Source organism: Spermophilus citellus, assembly GCF_964194105.1.
Source record: "Spermophilus citellus genome assembly, chromosome: 4".
Lineage (NCBI taxonomy): Eukaryota > Metazoa > Chordata > Mammalia > Rodentia > Sciuridae > Spermophilus > Spermophilus citellus.
In genome coordinates this window covers 50,143,508-50,163,259 of record NC_138185.1, presented here as the reverse complement: position 1 = coordinate 50,163,259, position 19,752 = coordinate 50,143,508, and the positions used below count along the sequence as shown (strand labels likewise).

At 45.5% G+C, this 19,752-nt stretch overlaps 1 protein-coding gene across 11 annotated transcripts in view; it reads right to left on the bottom strand.

The window, feature by feature from the left end:
* Positions 1 to 1,334: 1,334 nt before the first annotated feature.
* Positions 1,335 to 19,752, bottom strand: part of ENTPD6 (ectonucleoside triphosphate diphosphohydrolase 6) — a 29,467-nt gene continuing 11,049 nt past the window's right edge. For 5 of the 11 annotated variants that reach the window (XM_081289876.1, XM_081289877.1, XM_081289875.1 and 2 more), the window contains 12 exons: positions 18,060 to 18,136; positions 16,123 to 16,266; positions 14,909 to 14,984; positions 14,072 to 14,107; positions 12,850 to 12,938; positions 11,483 to 11,562; positions 10,826 to 10,890; positions 7,841 to 7,942; positions 6,104 to 6,241; positions 4,193 to 4,249; positions 2,721 to 2,833; positions 1,335 to 2,510 (listed from right to left, as the gene is read on the bottom strand). In XM_081289876.1, the coding sequence (XP_081146002.1) occupies positions 2,409 to 2,510; positions 2,721 to 2,833; positions 4,193 to 4,249; positions 6,104 to 6,241; positions 7,841 to 7,942; positions 10,826 to 10,890; positions 11,483 to 11,562; positions 12,850 to 12,938; positions 14,072 to 14,107; positions 14,909 to 14,984; positions 16,123 to 16,266; positions 18,060 to 18,136 (1,079 nt within the window). In that variant the 3' untranslated portion in view covers positions 1,335 to 2,408. Of the gene's footprint in view, positions 2,511 to 2,720; positions 2,834 to 4,192; positions 4,437 to 5,405; positions 5,464 to 6,103; positions 6,242 to 7,840; positions 7,943 to 8,322; positions 8,479 to 10,825; positions 10,891 to 11,482; positions 11,563 to 12,849; positions 12,939 to 14,071; positions 14,108 to 14,908; positions 14,985 to 16,122; positions 16,267 to 18,059; positions 18,137 to 19,752 lie in introns of those variants that run through there. The other 6 variants (XM_081289878.1, XM_081289879.1, XM_081289880.1 and 3 more) reach the window with 6 other exon arrangements.

The window sequence follows — 19,752 nt, the reverse complement described above, 5'->3', positions numbered from 1 at the left end:
CCTTTTCCAAGTGTCCTGCAAATGAAGGGCTGTTCAAACATTGGATAAGTTTTTCACTGGCTCCCTCTCCTGCTCTGGCCCACTGAAGTTCTGGCTCTGGGAGCTGAGGAGTGAAATTTCCCTTGTGGTCTACAGAGCCCTTTCCTTTTCTGCACAGGGCTCTGCCAAATGGCTTGTTCAGCATCTGCAGCCCTGTGTGTGTGTGTGCGCGCGTGGTCTAATGAGTCAGACCTGCCATCCCCTCATAAACAGATTGGGGAGCTGTGAGCACTCCGGATGTGGGGTGGGCTGCAGTTCTCTCCCTGGCATGCAACTTCTTTGGGATTGTACCAGACTCAAGACAGATCTTTGCTAAGCACAGAGTGACATGGGGACCAAGTACTTGCCAGAGGAACTGAAGTTTCCAGAACTTTCTCTGGTGTAATGGTTAATTTGAATTGTCAACTTGATTGGATTAAGAGATAATGGTGATTAAGAGGCTTCTGTGTGTCAAGGAATGATTGGCATGTGGGATAGCCAACTGAAGTGGAGACCCTCTCTAAGCGTGGAGAGCACTGGATGATGGCTTGGGTAGAATAAATGTTGCAAGAACAAGGGGCTGGGGTTGTGGCTCAGTGGTAGAGCACTTGCCTAGCATGTGTGAGGCACTGGGTTCGATTCTAGTACCACATATAAATAAATAAAAGTAAAGGCCCATTGGCAATTTAAAAAATATTTTTAAAAAAGTTGGAAGAACAAGCAAGCAGCAGCAGATGCAAGCTCAATTTCTTCTAGAACAGGTTCTTGATTGCTGCTATGATCATCTGAAATTATCTGACTCCTGATTCTTCACTCTTTCAAAGCTGACTCTGCCAGTGATTCCCTTGGGAATTTGACCAGAACCTTTGGGTCTTGGACTAGGGTAGCACCATTGATCCTTCTTGTTCTGGGGCTTTAGCCTCTTGGACTGTGCAGCTACTGTTTCTTTCAGCTCTCCAGCCTGTAGACGGCCATTATTGACTATCCATCTTCTGGCTGTATAAGCCAACCTGATAAGTCCCTTTTTATAATTATACTTCCTGTTGATTCTGTTCCTCTAAAGAACCATGACTAATACACCTGGTCATGCTGTGGGTCACTGTCCCCAGAAGAGGGAGGAGGAGCTTTGCTCTAAAAAAACTGCTGGGAAGGACAGAGCCCTGTGGATAGACCTGAATCAGCCCAGTCTCCAGGTGGCCATCTGCTGTTGTGGAGAGTAACAGACACTACCTATGTCACTCCACTTTGGCAAGTTTTTTAACTTTAGTTAACAGATATCTCAGCTGCTGGGTGAACGAACAGAAATCACAGGAGAAAACCTTGTAAACCTTTTATTTGGAGCGGAACACAGATTGAGTTTATTCCATGTACTGCACATTCATAGAAGAAACCCTGGTGGACACAGGCACTGGGACACAAACGATGCTCAAGTGTCAGCTATGACCCAGGCCCATTGAGGAGGGCAGGTTCACCTCAGAAGATGGATTGTAGTCCAAGACAGCACAAGGGCTGCAAGAGGATGGTTCTGGAACTGTGTCTTCTTACCCTTCCCTGTTTGTCTGCAAATGGCTCATAGCAGCAATACATTCACTGGAACACGGAGCTGGTATTCAAAAAAAGGGGCTCAGACATAGTTTGTACACAAGCACTCAGCACTCACATGACAAAGAGGGCTCCAGCAGCATGGTCACGAATGTTCTTATAGCAGTTCACACTCAGCTCTGCTATGCCTGTGGCAGACTTGCTCAGCAGACCTGGGCACATGGGATCTCCCACCCCTCTTCTTACCCATAGCATCCCCCATCAGTTAACTTTACATCATCTGAGATCTGAGGGAGCAGACCACTGGGTGATATCATATGCTCACCCCCAAGGAAGAGAGAAACACACAAGAGACCTGCTCTCCTGGAGGTCACACTGGTTCTTTCTTGGCTCCCCCAGAGTAGCCAGGACAGCTTGTGTAACCTCTCCAAACTCTCTGGTACAGGTGGAGGCCTGTCCTTGGGGAGGAAACAACAGAGGCTGAGAGCCAGAGCAAGATTCAGGTCACAGGGACGGAGACAACAGCAGCCACAGCCACAGAGATGGAGAGGAGGACACAGGGTCTTGTGTGCCTCAATCTCAGTATGGCCCTTAGCTCTGGCTCACAGCCCACCTGGATCCCAGGCAGGAAGGAAGCATTGGCAAGGCTCTGTTCTAGGTCAGGTTCCCACTCTCAGGTCACCCACAGCACAGCAGAGGCTGATGCACAGGTAGGTAGCTCTGAGGGCTGCAGGAGGAGGGGTCTCGGTCAGCATGGTGGCTCCTCAAGGATAAAATCATGTCCAGGATGGAGGGGTCCATGGAGATGGGAGCCAGGAATACTGGTTAGAGTGGAGATTGGGGTTCTGCTACTTCAAGGCTGGACTCTTCTCTCTGTTCAGGGAGTCGATGTAGTGAAAAATGGCCCCCAGAGCCCAGCTGGTCTCCACATTGTCGATTTTCCGAGTCAGCTTGAAAAGACAAAGGGAGAGGCAGAGACCATATACCTTCATATGGGAAAGGCTGAGCAGATCTGTAGACTAAGGCAGTCCAGTCAGTAGCTGGAAGTCTGGGATGTTCCTTGGATGCCAAGGATTGGATGGGGGACAAGATTTCAATAATGGGATCCCAGTACCTCACAACATAATTGGGACAGGGGTGCCCAATAGGTGAGTCCCTACCTTCAGCACTTTATCCCTGGGAAAGCCAAACTCCTGGAGCAGCAAGGTAATGTAGGTGAGATCCATGCACACGAAGGGGCTGCTGTGTGGCTGAGTCTCCAGAGTCCGACACACTGAGAGGAGATGGCCAATTCCCAGTTAGGTTCAGACAATCCCCTCCTTGGGGGACAGTATGCTGTGTGGACCCCAACTCCACCCACTCTGGGTACCCACCCAGATCCATATTCCTTATTTATAGTTAAGGCTGCAGCTTGGCATGGAAAGGTGACCATGACCAGAGCAACTCAAAGGCAGGCCATGAGGCCAGTCCTAGCCTACCCCAGCCTGCACTCTAGGACCAACAGAGATCTGCACAACTTGTCTTGGGGTCACAGTGGAAAGTCACCAATTTCCAGGCTATATCTTTGCACCTGTGACCCTGGACATCACTCCCAGATATCCACCTGCATAAAACTTGTGCTTTCCAGGGGATGAAAATGACAGAATAACTAGCTTAAAATAATCCACTCTTGTTCTTGAGGAAGAGGGGCAAATTCACCAATATACCCAGTGTCTATGGGGACAAACCCAAAAGTGACATGAAAGCTTAAAAAAAGCCATTGAGTGGTGGGGAGAAGGTAGAACTTTTTATGGAAAAATACTAAAATGTAACTTCTTTGGGGGGCACTAGGGATTGAACTCAGGAACACTTAACCACTGAGCTACATCCCTAGGCCTATTTTGTGTTTTATTTAGAGACAGGGTTTCCCTGAATTGCTTAGGGCCTCACTAAGTGGCTGAGGCTGGCTTTGAACTTGCAATCCTCCTGCCTCAGCCTCCTGAGCCGCTGGGATTACAGATGTATGCCACCATGCCCTGCTTAAAATGTTAATTCTTGACCTGCAAATTGGGAGCAGCAACCAAAAGAGCAGAATACCAACACCAACACTTCACACACACTCATTCCCTGGCTGTTGGGGTGAGTGGGCCTTAGATGAGGTAACAGGTAGAGGGAAAGGGAACACAAGAGTGCAATCCTTCACCTCCACAACCCAGACTGTTCAGGAAACCTGACTTTTTCAGGGTCATGTGATAATCATGAACTCGCTGGGACATCTCAGGGGAAACCACTCTTGTGGTCACCCGGGTAGCAATGAAAAGGTGTCAGAAAAAATGAAATGAGGGAATCTGTTCCTTATAGTCCGATGATGAGGCAGTGGACTGTGGCCCTTTTGCAGCCAGGACAGAACATAGGCCTCTGACCATGGTCACTATTAAAAAGGCAGATGTGGAATACAGGTCCATACTGCTCTTTCAGTGCACTCTGAACTCTGCACTTGCATACCTCTGAATACTCACCTGGTTGGTACAACCCAGAATCAAGGTATTCTGGGGCCACATAAGCACTGTGGGGTGTCTGTCCCCCACTTCCTCAGTTTCTGTCCATCCACCCCCTCAGCCTCTCTTACCCCAGCAAGCACCATGACACTCACCATACTTGGCCGCTATCTCAAAGTCCCCGACCACAAGGCTGCCTCCCTTCTCCGCATCTGTGGGATGAGACAGGCACCCAGTCTCCAGGAGTAGCATAGAAGTTCATGATCCTGCTGAGGCTTGAGGCTGATGCCCAGGGACCCCATCCCAGGAATTCCAAGGTGCAGAGATGCAGACACTAGCCTCCCCTGGTTCTATGTAGCCATCTACACTCATGGGTCATGATTTCTCTTTTCTGCAGTGCTGGGGATGAAATTCAGGGCCTTGCATATTCTACGCAAGTGCTCCACCAGAGCTACACCCCAGCCAGTTTGTGGCCTCTAAGGTGGTACAGCTAGACCAAGTTGGGACAGTTGTTCCCCACAGGATCAAACAGATAGAGGAGCTTTCAAGGACCATCACCCCCCAAACCCTGCAATGTCCCCCCCAAAGGAACTTCGTCAGGATCTCTGGACTGTATGGACTGCACAAACTTGTAGGTTAGTAAAAGTAAAAGTACAGGGGTGGAAATGCTGCTTGAAGCCATAGCACTCATTCAGCAACAGTATTCTAATATCAATTTTCCAACTGTGGGTAAAAAAAAGAGTTCTATAAAAAAAAAAGTAATGGAGGGAGTGGCCCCTGACTCTGGGTATTCTCTAAGTCAGCAAATATCACTGTAAAGATGTCACTATTAAGGGTTGTCTGAGGTGTTCTGTTTTGTTTTTATTCAACTAGAGTGATACTTTACAATAAACTACATCCTCAGCCCTTTTTATTTTGAGACAGAGTGTTACTAAGTTGCTTAGGTCCTTGCTAAGGTGCTGGCGAGGTTGGCTTTGAACTTGTGATCCTCCTGCCTCAGCCACCTGAGTTGCTGGAATTACAGTTGTGCACCACTGTGCCCAGCAAAAGGTAGTCTGAATTCCAAATATAACTCATACTGCTCTTTCAGAGCCAAGCATGACCACAACAGGCAGGTGGATTTGTGTTTCTGAATAGCTCCATACCTCCTAAGGTCACCCCAGGGAAGATGCTTACCTTCTGGTAAGGACAGCCTGTGGCTAGGGTGTGGGACCCCCAGTGGGCTGCTAGACCAAGCTCGGGTGGGTGGGTTCTGGCTTACAATGTCCATAACTCTGGTGCAATCAGGACAGTGTGCCACTCTAGCTCCTCAGGCCTGGCAGGCCAATCAGTCATGGGAAGAGGTTGCATGCCACCTTGACCACTCACCCTGGCTGGCACTTTCCATACTCAGTCCTGTCTTGGGGCAGCAGAGCCATTATAGATGCTGTGGGAAGCCCCAGGTCCCAGGGAATGGAATAGTGACATCATTAGTTTCTTCTGGGAAGTTTTTTTATTTAAAGTATTAATTGGGGTTCTTATTCTTACCTCAGGCAATGCATGCTGATATTATCAGTTTATTTCATTAAGAAAATTTTTGGTCTCCAACCACTAAAGTGACTTTACAACCTTCGCACAAGTGTTTATATAATCTGGTCAATGATAGCCCCAGCAAACTCCAACACCTGGCTCTGCACTGACCTTGTTCCCTGGATTAGGAAGGACAAGCTAGAGGGAGACCCACATCATAAGGCTGATCCCTCCAGTGGTGGGGAGAGAGCCACAGGGCCCAGGCAAGATAACCAAGAGTCTGAGGCAGTTAAACAATGTGAGTCAGCTCAGGGCAAGACCTGCCCTCCAGCAGGAATCTAAATCAACAGTATGTAACTGTCTATGCATGAACTAACTAGCTTAAGGAACTAATTTATCTATAAAAACAGAGCTCAGTATTTCCTATCCTGATGACAAGATGTCTCCCCACAATTCTGCCCTCCTAAGTCTACTTTCAACATGGCAATACAATTATTCACCTGTCACAGGCCCTCTGCCCAGGAAATCCACGATGCCCAGCCAGCCCCTATCCTTACCTATGAGACCGACACTGGCTGCAAGGTCATAATAGTAGGAAAAAGCATAAAAGTCCACGTGCTTCACCTCTTCTGTTCTGTGTACTTTATTTCGAAGTACTTCTGACACTCGGCTGGCACACAGCTCATAGAGGCTCCCTGCAGGGAAAGGAAAAGCATACACCCAGCAGTTGAAGAGCCCTGGGCACTCAGGCCATATGTGGCTTTTAGGGGCCTTTCTTAGTGACTTCATGTGGTACCAGAAGCCCCGGCCGATCCCAAGTCAGGGGCTGCTTACTGCACATGGCAATAGCAACCATGCTGGTTCAGATCAGCAGGTAAGGAAGCCCCCACGTACAGAGAGGCCAGAGAGAATGGAGCTCAGCTCTGAGGCAGGTGGCCTGGGTACCCTAACTCTGGCCCCAGGTAAAGGGCCCTGTGTAGCTGTCCTCACCAGCCAGCGGGTATCAGTCACTCTGCACTCACTGTCTGCCAGCCAGCACTGAACTACATGTCAGCAGCTGCCTCAGAGTACTTCCTTTCTATATCACAGGGTGGGGGACACTGAGCCCCTGTGGGCCACTTGCCAAGTTCACATAGTTAGCTGGAGAAGAACTGCAACACGGGGCCCTAGAGATTAACAGACTCTGGAGGTCATACTGACAGCCTTGGACATCTCATTAGGCACATCAATATCCCATACTTTGATCTGCCTTAAGCTGGTCTCCCTGTCTTTTCTAGTGTTCTCAACAGGTCACAGAGCCATGCTCTTGACCTTCTGATCTCATTTCCTCCCAATGTCTTTCCTCAGACTAGTCATACTACTGCCTACTTGTTCACTAAAAAAAATATTTTATCTCGGGGCTTTTGCTCTTGCTTTCCCCTGGCCTGGAGAATCCTTGCTTTAGATCTGGGTGTCTCATTTCCACTTCTTCATGTTTTGGCTCAAATCACTCCACAGGCCTTCCTTGTCTGTCCTGATTAACACTGCAGTGTGCCTCTTGGCACCCCCATTTCCTTGTTTTATTTTTCGTCAAAGAGATTTTTCATGTTTTACTGTCAGATTCCTCCTCAGGGGACATCAGCTGCACTGTCCTGCTGTATGTTGGGTGCCTACAGGGAGACCTGGTCCTCAGAACATGCACAGTGGACCAATGAGTCAGTAAACCTGTGTGGTCACCAAAGATGGACCTTGCTTATGCCATGGGTTCAGCCTTGGAACAATAGTTTAATATTTTCACAGACTCCAAGGGTATAAAGCAATACAGACCATTAGGCTGAGAGGGTAAGTCTTGTGAGGCTTATTCACAGGACGGCAGGATCTCCATATTCAGAGCAGGCGGTGGGAAGTAGCCTTTGCCAGAGAAGCCTCCATTTCTCTGTGTACAAAACTGGCCCAGCACAGGACTTCTGGGCCAGCAGCCCAGATAAAGCCGTTTGTCTTGGAACCTGAGGTTTTTAGGTCCTTCCTCATTGGAGGCCTGACAGGAAATTGGGCCCTTTGGAAAGAAGCACTGGAGATAGACAAGGAAGCCTTGTGCAGAGACCCTACAGGGGGGAGGCAAGGCAGCAGTTCCCAAGCTCTGACAAAGGCCTCTGGAGCCCTGGTGAGGGTTCCCAGAGCTGCCTGTGTTTCCAGGGCCAGTGTGGGCTTGTCTGTGCCAGTCTCCTTCTGAGAGGTATTTGGAAAAGGTACAGGGGATGGGCAGGCTGCCAGTGGACCTCATAAGCCACTGACAAATGACCAACACACCATACCTGCCTTCTGTCCTGAAATCCTGTATGTTATTTCAGCATGTTCCCACTCTCCTTTGAAACTTGGAGATAGACAGGGGCTGACCAAGTCCTTTCCATCCTTAACTGAAATAAAGAGATAAAAATGAAAGAAAAACAAAAAAAAGGAAAGAAAAAAAGCATAGTGCCACCAGACCAGGGCCTTACAGGATAGGGAAAGCAGCTGGGCACGGTGGTGTAGGCCTATAATCCCAGCAGCTCGAAGCTGAGACAGGAGGATCATGAGTTCAAAGCCAGCCTCAGCAATGAAGAGGCCCTAAGTAACCCAGTGAGACCCTGTTTCTAAATAATATACAAAATAGGGCTGGGGATGTGGCTCAGTGGTGCAGTACTCCTAAGTTTAATCCCTGGTACCAAAAACAAAACAAACAAACAAACAAACAAAAAAACCCCAAACAAACCAGAAAATGATGTTGCCTGGTATTCAAGGTACTGAAGTGCTTCCTTCTGCCAGAGGAGACCTGATTCCTGGGGACCCTCCTCCATCACAGAAGATGCAGAAAACTTCATTGGCCCTGGAAACACGACTATTTGCCATTCCTTGGGGACTTCAGGGTTCTAGGTACTGGGCCAAGTACAGTTCAGTCAGCAGTCATACAACCCTATTGGGAGGGGAGCCATCAATACCCAATTTTAGAGATGATGAGGTTGCAACTGGCAAGTTGGTGGCAAGGCCAGGAACTGAAGCCACCTGAAGCCACCATGCCATAAATTGAATTGGTGGTACTCTGTAGAACAAAATCCATGGCCTACAACTAGCAAAAGAAGCTGGTATCTGGTGTCCAAGACTACCCTCTCACTGCCATCCCTCACAGACAGCAGGGTGCTCTCCACTGAGAGGGTCTTGTCCCCTTCCTGGATTCTGGTCTGGGTAGGAAGTAATGGTATGTGAATTTAGGGTGGTCCTCCTTCTTTGGAGGTGCCACATAAGCAGCCTTGTCTATCCTTCTGGGGGCAAAGCCACACAGAGTAGTGCCATGGCACAGAATGCCAGCCTGAGCTTCCTCTACTGCAGCCACACAAGACTCTGGGACTCTAGTGAAGCCACCACCTGACTGAGCCCTGTGGAATCATGAGACACAACAATAAAACAACTACTATTTGCTGTTTTTCTTTCTTGAGGCACATGAGATCAAACCCAGTGCTTTAGGCATGCTAGGCAAGCACTCCATCCCTGAGCTGCATCCTCGGCCCCACCATTTGTTGCTTACCACTGTCTGGGGTGATCTGTTATGCAATAAAGATGTTGAAACCTTCCCAATGCTGTGATGAGTGGGAAGAGAATGGAAGTTGGGCCATGACTCCATAGCTAACCACAGAGGGGCAAATAGTGCCTGCATTCTCCTTGTCAGCTAAAAAGCAGGTATTTCCGGCCCTGAAGTGAGGGGTGCAAGTGTTTCTGAGACATGGACATATTTTTGGTTTACAACAAGGGGGATACTATTGAGAATACATACCAAGATTTGAAAGAGTGAACCTGGAATAGGGTTACATAGAAAAATGATAATTCTAATTGAACATTCCTACCCTGGCAGAACCGCCAGGCCCTTGAAGGAGTGGCAGAAGTGCTGGACAGGTGGAGGGCAGAGTGTGGCTCCATGGCTGGGGAACATACTCTGTTCTCTGGATAGAGTGCCTCACATACACATACACATCTGGTCACTGTCAGTGCTGTCAGGAAAACCAGGCTGATACTAGCCTCAGGGTAGCCAAAAATAGATTATTCTAAGAGCTTTTGTGCGTGGACTTGAGGCCCACTGGAAGGAGCAGTGAAGACCTGGGATGAGATGCTCCATCTAATGACCTGGCAAGACTCCGGTTTCTTCTTAGACATGACTGTAGGAAAGGGCCAAGCTGCTGCTTCTTTTTTTTGGTACCTGAGCCACATCCTCCAGCTCTATTTTGTATTTGATTTAGAGTCAGGGTCTCATTGAGTTGCTTAGCGCCTCCCCATTGCTGAGGCTGGCTTTGAACTTGCGATCCTCCTGTCTCAGCCTCTTGAGCTGCTGGGATTACAGGTGTGTGCCACTGCACCTGGAAGTCAAGTTTTTTTTTTTTTTTTAAATGATATTTCAAAAGCAGAGATGAGGGAGGGATGTTCTTGCAAGTGGGAATCGCTGTGACTGAGAAAAGCATCCACTGATGGAAACCGCTTCTGCATCCCCTTCTCATGGTCTGTTCTGAACTGTCTGAAAAACCAGGTCATCTCTTTAAATCCCTAAAAACAAGTTCCTATGGTTTGGATAAGTGTCCCCCAAAGGCTCAAGTGCTAAAAGTTTGCTCCCCAGCATGTGGTACTATTCAGAAGTGGTGGAAGCTTTAGGAGGTGGGGCTACTGGAAGAAAGTTAGGTTACTGGGAGATAGACCTTGAAAGGCCCCCACCCCCTCTTATCTCTCTTTATGCCTGCCAGCTGCCATGAGGTAACCTCTGCCATGCATTCCCACCCTGACTGTTGCCTCACCACAGGTCCAAAGGCAACAGGGCTAACTCTCCATAAATGTCTGAAACCATGAGCCAAAGTAAATCCTTCCTCCTTATAAGTTGTTTATCTCAAGCATTTTGTCACAGTGATAGCTTAGTAATACACAAGTTGACTCTAAATGTAGGTGAGGACTGTATAGTTTATTTGGGTTCCTAGAATTTGTTTCAGAAATGATTTCACTAGTGCCTCATAAAAATACAACAGTGTTAGGAGGTAGCTCAGTGGTAGGGTGCTTGTGTAGCATGTGCAGTGCCTTGGGTTTGATCCCTAGTACGATAAAAACAAAACAAAAAACAAAGCAACAGAATGTGCAAAGGTAAAACATGTCCTCCTCCATCCCCATCAGGACATCACTGACAAGATCTGAGGCCTGTCTTTCCTAGGCCTACAACGGCCCCACACCTTTGCTGGGTGGCCGGTGGCCAGCATGCAGTGAAGGAGACTTGAGCAACATGTTCCACTTACCAGGTTTTCCCTCCACACCGCCTAAGATCGCCAGTCGTGCGGACATCAATCCCAGTCCCAGGTAGCTGTGGAAATAGTGCCCTGGGTAAGGCTGGCCAGAAACACATCCATCTGTCTGGGCCCAACATGAGTGGGAAAGGTGGGACCTTGTGCAGTGACAAAGCATTTAGTGGGCTTTCCTGCTTCTTTAGAAGTCTCTTACTGAGTTTAGGGCATGATTCAGCTAATTAATTCAACAAATGAGGGCCTATTACAATGTGGACAATGCAGTGAATGAGACAGACTCCACTCTAGTTTTCACAAAGCACAAGAATGTATGAATATGCCACATTGCAAATAGGTGGCTTAGGAAATTCCTGCACAGTCCATGGGCTCGCCTCAGTCTTTTGCAAGCCTTCTTCAAAGCAGGACAGAATAAGCCTGATAGAAGAATGTGATTTTACTACAAATCAATTTAAAAATGATGAAATTGGGTAGGGCAGAGCAGGCAGGATGAGGAGGATTCAGATGAATACAGCACGAGGGATTCTAGGATTTGGCATATCTGCTGGTATCTAGCTACTCCATGAGGCAGGAGTTGGAGGCAACCAGGGGACGTCAATGCCAGTAGAGCTGCCCGCCTGTCCCATCAGCCTCCCCCAACTCCAGTAAACTTACCTGTAGGAATAGAGCTTATAGGTCCTGTTAAACATCTGCAGTGCTGTCAGATGGCCAGGTGGAGAGGCCTGAAGAGTGCCCTGGGGAGGAACATAATGGTGACTATATTTCCCCTGTCTTTCCAGAACACCGTCCCCATTCCTTCAATTCATTTGGATGAACAGGGACATTCAGATGGAGTCAGTTAAATGAAATTTTCATTAAGTCCTGTGCTGTGAAAGAGTAAGGAGCAAGTAACAAAAAATAAAGCATCCAGAATGTTTCTTCCTTTTAAGTAGTGTTTTACCCATTCTGAAAAATATGGCCCAACCAAAAGAATCAGGATATCAGTAAACTTCATTACTCTGTTCCACTGGAAACTAAACATAATAGAAAAATTGGTGGGTTGGGAGTTTTTTTTTTTATTTTGCAGTACAGGGATTGAACCCAGGTAACTTTACTATTGAACTACATCCCCAGCCCTTTAAAAAATTTTTTTTTAGTGTATTATAGATATACATAATTGTGGGGTTCATTTTGACATGATCATTGAAGCTAGAGAACATCATGCTAAGTAAAATAAACTAGACACACAAAGTCAAGGGTTGAATGTTTTCTCTCACATGTGGAAGCTAGAGCAAAATAAGGGGGAAAAATTGGGAGGAGTGCCATGAAAACAGAGGGGAGATCAGTGGAGTTAAGGAAGTAGATAGAAGTGAGGAGGGAGAAAGACAGTGTAAAGGGAGGAACTGCAGAATGAAATTGACTGAATTAAGCTATGTACACATATGAATACACTATAATGAATTCCACCTATATGTATATCTATAAAGCACCAATTTAAATTAAAACAATTGAGAAATAGAAGACCTTTGGCCTTTGTATTTTGAGACAGGAATTCACTGAAAAGCTGAGGCTGGCCTCAAACTTGCTATCCTCCTGCCTCAGCCTCCTGAGTTGCTATAATTACAGGCATGGTTAGGAGGGAGCTAGTTTAAATAGCAGATAATATTAACTGGAAGCATTTTTATCTCCTTAAGAACATCTGTCTTGATAAGGGTAGAGCTCTCTCCTCTCCTGTGAGTCAGAATATATGCTGTCTGCTCTTGCTCCTTTTCTGGGACCCTGCAAGGGATGGGAGACACTGGCTTCATTTTTTCTGACCCAAAGGTTTCTGATTATGATCTAATTTATCACCCCACTGAAGATGGAATTTCTATTTTGGTTTTGTTTTTCAGCTGAGTTAAGATTCAAATAAGAAGTGTTATCTATGTGGGAGCTGGCCCAGGGTTTGGAGGTGTGGAGTGACTTCTACCAGCCAATGGGCCTTCCCTGGGCAGCCCCTGACCTGCCTCCCCTAAGGCACTGAGGCAGGCAGGGCTGGTTACCTCGACCCGTGGAAGGAAGGTGATCTGAGTGGATCCTCCGCCCAAATCCAGCATGCCCACACTGCTCCTTCCTGGGGTTTTCAAACTGCCTACAGCACAGTGGGTGAAGACACAGCACTGTCATGTTAGTAAGTAGATGATGACAGTAGACAGATCAAAGTGATTAATAGCTGGACCTTTAGCAGAAAGGAAAACAAGACAGAAAAATAACTGCAACTAATTAAAAATCTCCATTGAAAGGAGTACTATATGTTTAAAGGACAACATCAATGGCTCTACCAGCTTTGGCATTTAAAATTTTTTTTTGGTACCAGGGATTAAACTTAGGGGTCACATCCCAGCCCCTTTACTTTCTATTTTGAGACAGTGTCTTGTTAAGTTTCATAGGGCCTCACTAAGTTGATGAGGCTGACTTTGAACTTGAAATCCTCCTGCCTCCGCCTTCCAAGTTGCTGGGATTATAGGACCACCTTGCCCAACCCAGCTTTGGCTTTGACAGGCTGACACTGCCTGTCTGGAGAGACTGTATACTGGCTGCATTCACCAGGTCGCAGGCCGCTGCCTTACCTCCCAGGGAAATGCTGGAACCTGGGACACAGGCCCTGGAAGGATTCCAATCCTCTCCCTTACCCATTGGTCCCATCTTCATTTCTGTTCCCCAAAAGCCTGTGAGGTGGACATTCCTCATATATCCTCTAGCATTTCTCCCCACACCCCCCAAAGGAGCAAATCCTGCCAGGAAACTTTTCTTTCTTTCTCATATCCATATCAGACACACTGCACTATTCCACTGCAGGGACTTGTACTTGTAATCTATGTAAAATGACTTCTTTCTCTGTTCCCATAGATGTTTTGTTATAAGGTGATTAGCATTTGCATCACATTGACTATTAAGAAACTTGGCTGGTTTTACTCACTACTTCTCTCAGAAATGAGAGAACAGGGCCCCTGGTAGAGGTTTGACTGGAGATAGGCAGGAACATTGAGTGGGAGAAATAGTTCAGGAGAGGTGCACTTCCAGCATGCACCCCTGTGAGTGCACAGCTGTCCATGGGGCCAGGCAACCTCCCTACCCCATCCCCAACAGCCTACTTCAGGACCAGCAATGCTGTGAAATCCAAGGGGTTATAGAAACAAGATCTCTGCTCTTCAGAAAGGCCATCAGCCCTCCTTTACATATGACCGTGAACTGTTAGTCTTTCCCTTTGAAGTAAACACACACCTGTTAGGAAGTTGACAGTGATCCATGCTGATACGCCTACAAAAGAGTGGCAGAGGCAGCACTGTAATTGCTTGAGATGCTGTTAACATAACACCAAGATGGCTACATGCTGGTTTTCAGATTGCAGGAGCACCAACTGCCCACTGCCTGAATGCTCTCAGTCTTCAGACCATCCACAGAGAGGTATTCATTCATAAGTAGATCCAGCAGCTTCTGGCAGGCTATTCTAGAAGATGCCACACTGAAACCCAGAACACTTTACCAAAAGCTATGCCTCCTTCCCATTCTTTATCACCAGCTTCTTCTTTTGGAAGAGGCAGAAAAAGAACCCAATGTCCCCTCCACTCCCATATAAACTCACTTTTTGTGTATGTGTCATGTGGTACTAGGGATTGAACTCAAAGCCTCATGCATGCTAGGCAAGTGTTCTACCCCTCGCTACTTCTGCAACCCTACAAACTTACTTTTAAGGTCATATTTAAAATCAGGGCCAGTGAGGATCCTCAAATGTCTGTCTTAGAATTAGCAATGTAACCACAATATTCTAAACATGGAAGCAACTGGGTTCTCTCCAAACATCCTTAACACTGAAGACAAGATGTTTTCAGAAACTTTATCTGTGCTAAATCTGAAGTTGGTCAAGATGAGAATCTGTCACACTGGACCCCCAAAGACCATCTGGTATATTTAAATGTTGAGTGGGACCCTAACTTCAATTATTTTTCATTTCTGTATCTGACCAAGGAGAGAGCTTCCATGTGTGGAATTCCCAGTAGCAGTATAGAGCCCTCTTGTTGTGACAGCATTACTGTCTGGAGGTACTTTTGGATACTCTACCTTCGTCCGTTCCGTTCATGATGGAAACACAGTCATCCCCTACCAGGAAAGGGGATGCCTTAAACACCTCTTTCACCTAAATGTAAAGAGAGACATTGCTTCATCATTTAGAATGTATTCAGTGGTTTCCAGGTATGGCATGTAGTCAGCAGGCAGTAATCAAACATGGAGGGGTCTGAAGAGCAGCAAAGCTTCCATTTCTCTTTAAGCTTATTCTATCCTCTGTGAGGGGTTTCTTCACTTAATCTCCTCCCCAGGCTAGCTAAGGCATCTGCTGCCCTTGTGACCTTGTCTTAGGACACTTTGGACTGGAAGAGCTCTGGGGGAACGGATGGCGTGGGTGTGAGCTGTTTGTTGTACAGTGTGACTGCAGGGCCCCAAAACGCTGCCCAGCTTTGGGATGTGAGATGAAGGGTGTGAAGCCCTACAAGGCAGAGCTCAAACCTGGGGACCACTTATAAGTCTAGTGGGCACTGCCCCGGGAAGCCAGCCCAGCAGAAGGGAGGCAGAGGTGTATTTTGGTGTATTTCCTTCTCTCTTTTCTAGCAAGTCTTAGTATACAGAAACTTACATGCATCTGCACACCCCAACCTCACTGTTGTCCCACAGTTCCACATTGTGTGTAACCCTGATTGATGTACACTGTGTCATCACCTCTCAGGTAAATAGTGTAGGAACAGTGTAGAGATTGAGGGGGATCATTTTTCCTAAAGCAGTTTCCTGATACAGCCAACAGGAAGAGTCATTCCCAGCCCCAGAGCACAGTGCCAGGCAGTTAGGGACATGGGAGCCCTGAGGAGTGCTGGGACTGGAAAGGAGGCTAAGGGCCTCTTGAGCAGTCATGTCAGAGCATCAGACCTAGAACAGGACTCTGTCCCTAGAGAAAATGAGCACAGTAAGTTTGGGCTGAGATGTCAAAGAGTTTAGTTCCCATAGCCCTCTGACTGACAGCAAATCTCTGGGTAGGGGATGGACTTCAAAAGCAGTGTACTTTTAAAATAAAGCTCTTTTTCTTGTTACAAGACACAGATCCACTCTAGAAAACATACATATCCTTAAATATCATTCAAAAGACACCTAAAGGTGAGGCTGTGAACACTCTGAAGGTTCCTACAGGACACTTCCATGTATTCTTTCTGCTCAACACTGGCTACAGGGAGAGTGTTTTTAGCTATCATTAGCCACCCCCTAGAGAGGGAAATGGCTCAGCTCACCTTTTGCAATAACTTATGGGCCTTTTCTCCTGGTAACAGACGCAAACCAGCTGTGGCCTTGAGGACCAGAGGGGTGACCTTCCAGAAGTCGAATGGAATCTCTTGTTTAGCAACATCCAGCAGTTCCTGAATTCCCTGAGCACTCTGTGGACATTATAAAAGCAAATCAGGGGCTGTCATACCCAACATTCAGTGCTATCTCCTCACTTTTTAAAATATATAAACATTTTTTTTTTAATTTTCAAAACTGTAGAACTAAGTGCCATGAATAACTACACTGAGGAACTATGTCACACAAAGGTGTAAAAGACCCAAAGGTTGCATGAGGTCCTATGTCAGAAGAGGTTTGGAGTAGGGAGCAATTTGACAAAGTGTAGCTGAGCATATCAATGGGTACACTGCCACAGAGGGCAACTGACAATGTCTGTCTAAGAGGGAAACTCACCTTACTTTTACCCAGAAGTTCCAATCTAAGAATTCACATGGGGATTATGAAATACATGTCAGGTGACAGACTTTGCTACTCTATTGTGTATGTAAAATAAAAACAAAGAAAATAACACATGTGTATGTAAACCAGCTCTTTAAGGCCACATGAGACAGCAGGGGTGTGATTCTGGGGGCAGCAAGGAGGGATACTTGCTGATACCCTAGCAAGCTTAGAAATTTGTCTCATTGAATGTGTGTTACCTACCCAGAAGGTTAAAATTTTTAAAATCCTATGAGTTTATTCTAAGATATATAATTTAATCAGGTTTTAACCTCATTTCTATTCTCAAATACAAATTTCTACTTGTTTTTAAATCAAGCTACAAGAAAGCAAGGCTTGTGTTATGATGTCTGACAACATGACACATCTGTATCCAAGAACAGGATCTGGAAAATGGTGGAACCGGGTTGACACGTAGCTCATGTCACTTATTTAGCACGTGCAAGGCCTCAGGTTCCATTTCCAGCAACAGACACATGCACACATTTGCATGCACGCGTACACACACACACACACACACACACACACACACGCAGCTGAAACCACAGGGAACCCACAATTCTACAAGCACCCTGTTTTGCAAGTGCCTTAAACCAGACATCTTGTAATAGTGCAGTTGTGTTAAGAGCTTTAGAAGTATAAACACTAAAAACTTACAGAAATCATTATGTAGCAGTTTAATGAAACTTCTTTTGTTTATTTATTCTTTTACATTTACTTTGCTTTTGGATTTTAAATAATAGACTTTTTTGTGTATGTGTGTGTAGCATTGGGTCTTGAACATAGGGCCTTACTCATGTTAGGCAAAATGCTCTATCATTGAACTATACCCCCAGTTCCTGTAATATATATATTTTTAATTTTTTTTGTTGTAGTTTTTTTGATGGAAGGTAGGAAACATTGACTAAAAGAAATTAAAAATATATTATTGGGGCTGGGGATGTGGCTCAAGCGGTAGTGCACTCGCCTGGCATGCGTGCGGCCCGGGTTCGATCCTCAGCACCACATACAAACAAAGATGTTATGTCCACCAAAAACTAAAAAAATAAATATTAAAAATTCTCTCTCTCTCTCTCTCTTAAAAAAAAATATATATATATATATATATATATATATATATATATATATATATATATATATATATAATTAAGACTGGGGGAGTAGCTCTGTGGTAGAGCACTTACCTAGCATGTGAAGAGACTCTGGCTTCGATTCCTAGTATCATTAAAAGAAAAAAAAAATGTGCAAAACTCACAAGACAGTGTGAAAAAATAAGAGACTGCACACTTATCTCCACCTGACCATTCTCAAAGGCACCAAATGCCCCTGCCAGCACCAGCAAAGATGCCTTTCTCTAAGAAGATAGTCTACCTAATCCAAAGGAAAGGAGTTGGCTTTAACTATTAGAAGACACTTGATGAACAAACAGACAAAAGAGGATTATTACCTTTTCAACGTCGTCAGCATAAGCGGAAAGACCGGGCTTCAGTGCTTTGAAGGTCTCATGGGTCAAGGTGGGGGTTTCTAAGGGGAAAATGTTTTTAAAAAGACACAACAATGAGTACAGGCACAGACTATATATATATATATATAGTGGCTAGCTGAACTTTTGGTCTGACCACATAGACCAATGCCAGAGTGGTAGAGGCCCTATCCTTTTTTGTCTAAATTTTGCCTCTTCAGTTCAGCAGAACATGAATATGCTACCTAATATTTGGGCCAGAACTTTGTTCAACTTTGGGATAGGTGAGGATATAGCTCAGAGGACTATTGCTTGCATGCATGAGGCCCTGGGTTTGATCCCCAGTACTGTAAAAAACCAAAACAAATAAACCCAACAATCTTTATTGAATATAAAACACTCACAGAACACTACATCCATTTAAAGTGTTAAATTTTTTTTTTTCAGAGTGGAAAGTATAAGTTTATTAAAGGACAGCAGAAAAGACTTCTCCCGGAGGAACAAGGGGACCCAAGAGGTGGAATCCCTAAAGTGTTAAATTTTAACAGTTTATTCTTGCTTATTCAACAGAACAAATGATTTTAACCGATAAATATGAAAATCCCTTCCTTGATGCTGGAATGGATGTATCACAGTCCTAAAGATTTAGGAGTCTGTTAAAGAAATTGAGTATTTTACCTTATTAGGAGGCTGAACTTGAAGGAAAGTGTTCAGATGCATCCTGTGGCTTCAACCCAAGGCCTCACACATGCTAGTCAAATGTTCTATTACTGAGCCTCACTCCAGCCTTTAAATTAGCTTCAAAACCACTTCTGGAGGGAGGAATGGTATCTAAATATTTATTTATAGGAATAAATTACAAAATAAAGCAATATCATTTACCCTGTCGAATCAGCAAGAATTAACCATACTAAAACTAACACTTTAAATACATATGGATTTTTATATGTAAACTATCTTCAATAAAGGTAATTTATTTATTTTTTTTTAAAAAGCAAAGTTTTAGCCCAAACATAAAAATAAATAATAATGAAATTAGATCAACTATTCCACAATAGTTTTAGAGAGAGGTTATTGGTATCAACAGAGAGCAGTTAAATGCCAGAATAGTATCTACTCAAAAGGGTCACTTTTTTGTGGACTAGAGGAGGGACACTCATATGTGTGACCTGGCACTTGTCTGGCAAAAGGCTTGACATGCTCACTAGCTCTAGGTCAGAGATGCACCAAAGAGGGCAAACCTTAGGGTAACAGGCATGGGAGATAAACAGTGAAGAACTGGGCGGCAACCAGGGTCCCCCTACAGAAACCACCTGCCCTCTAGACAGAGCCCTAACCCTACCCTAGGAGGCAAAGCTGGTAGGAGCTCAGATTACAGGTTCCTTCTCACTGCTGAGGGCCATACCATCTGTCATCACCTGGCTGTCTGGGCGTACTGTGGCAGCTTCTGGCAGCCTGGGTTCCAGGTTTTTGCTATTTATCTAACTTGCCTGTATTCCTGGTTGTTATAAACCTGAATATAGAGTTACTTCCTGCTTTAAACTCTTGTGATATGACCTCTGGCCCAGGTCATGGTCATAGCCACCCAAACAGTTTATATGGGGAGGGGACAGGTTTCATTAAATGCCATCTAGGGTCTCAACTGTTCTACAGTAGTGATCATTACTTGCTACTATTA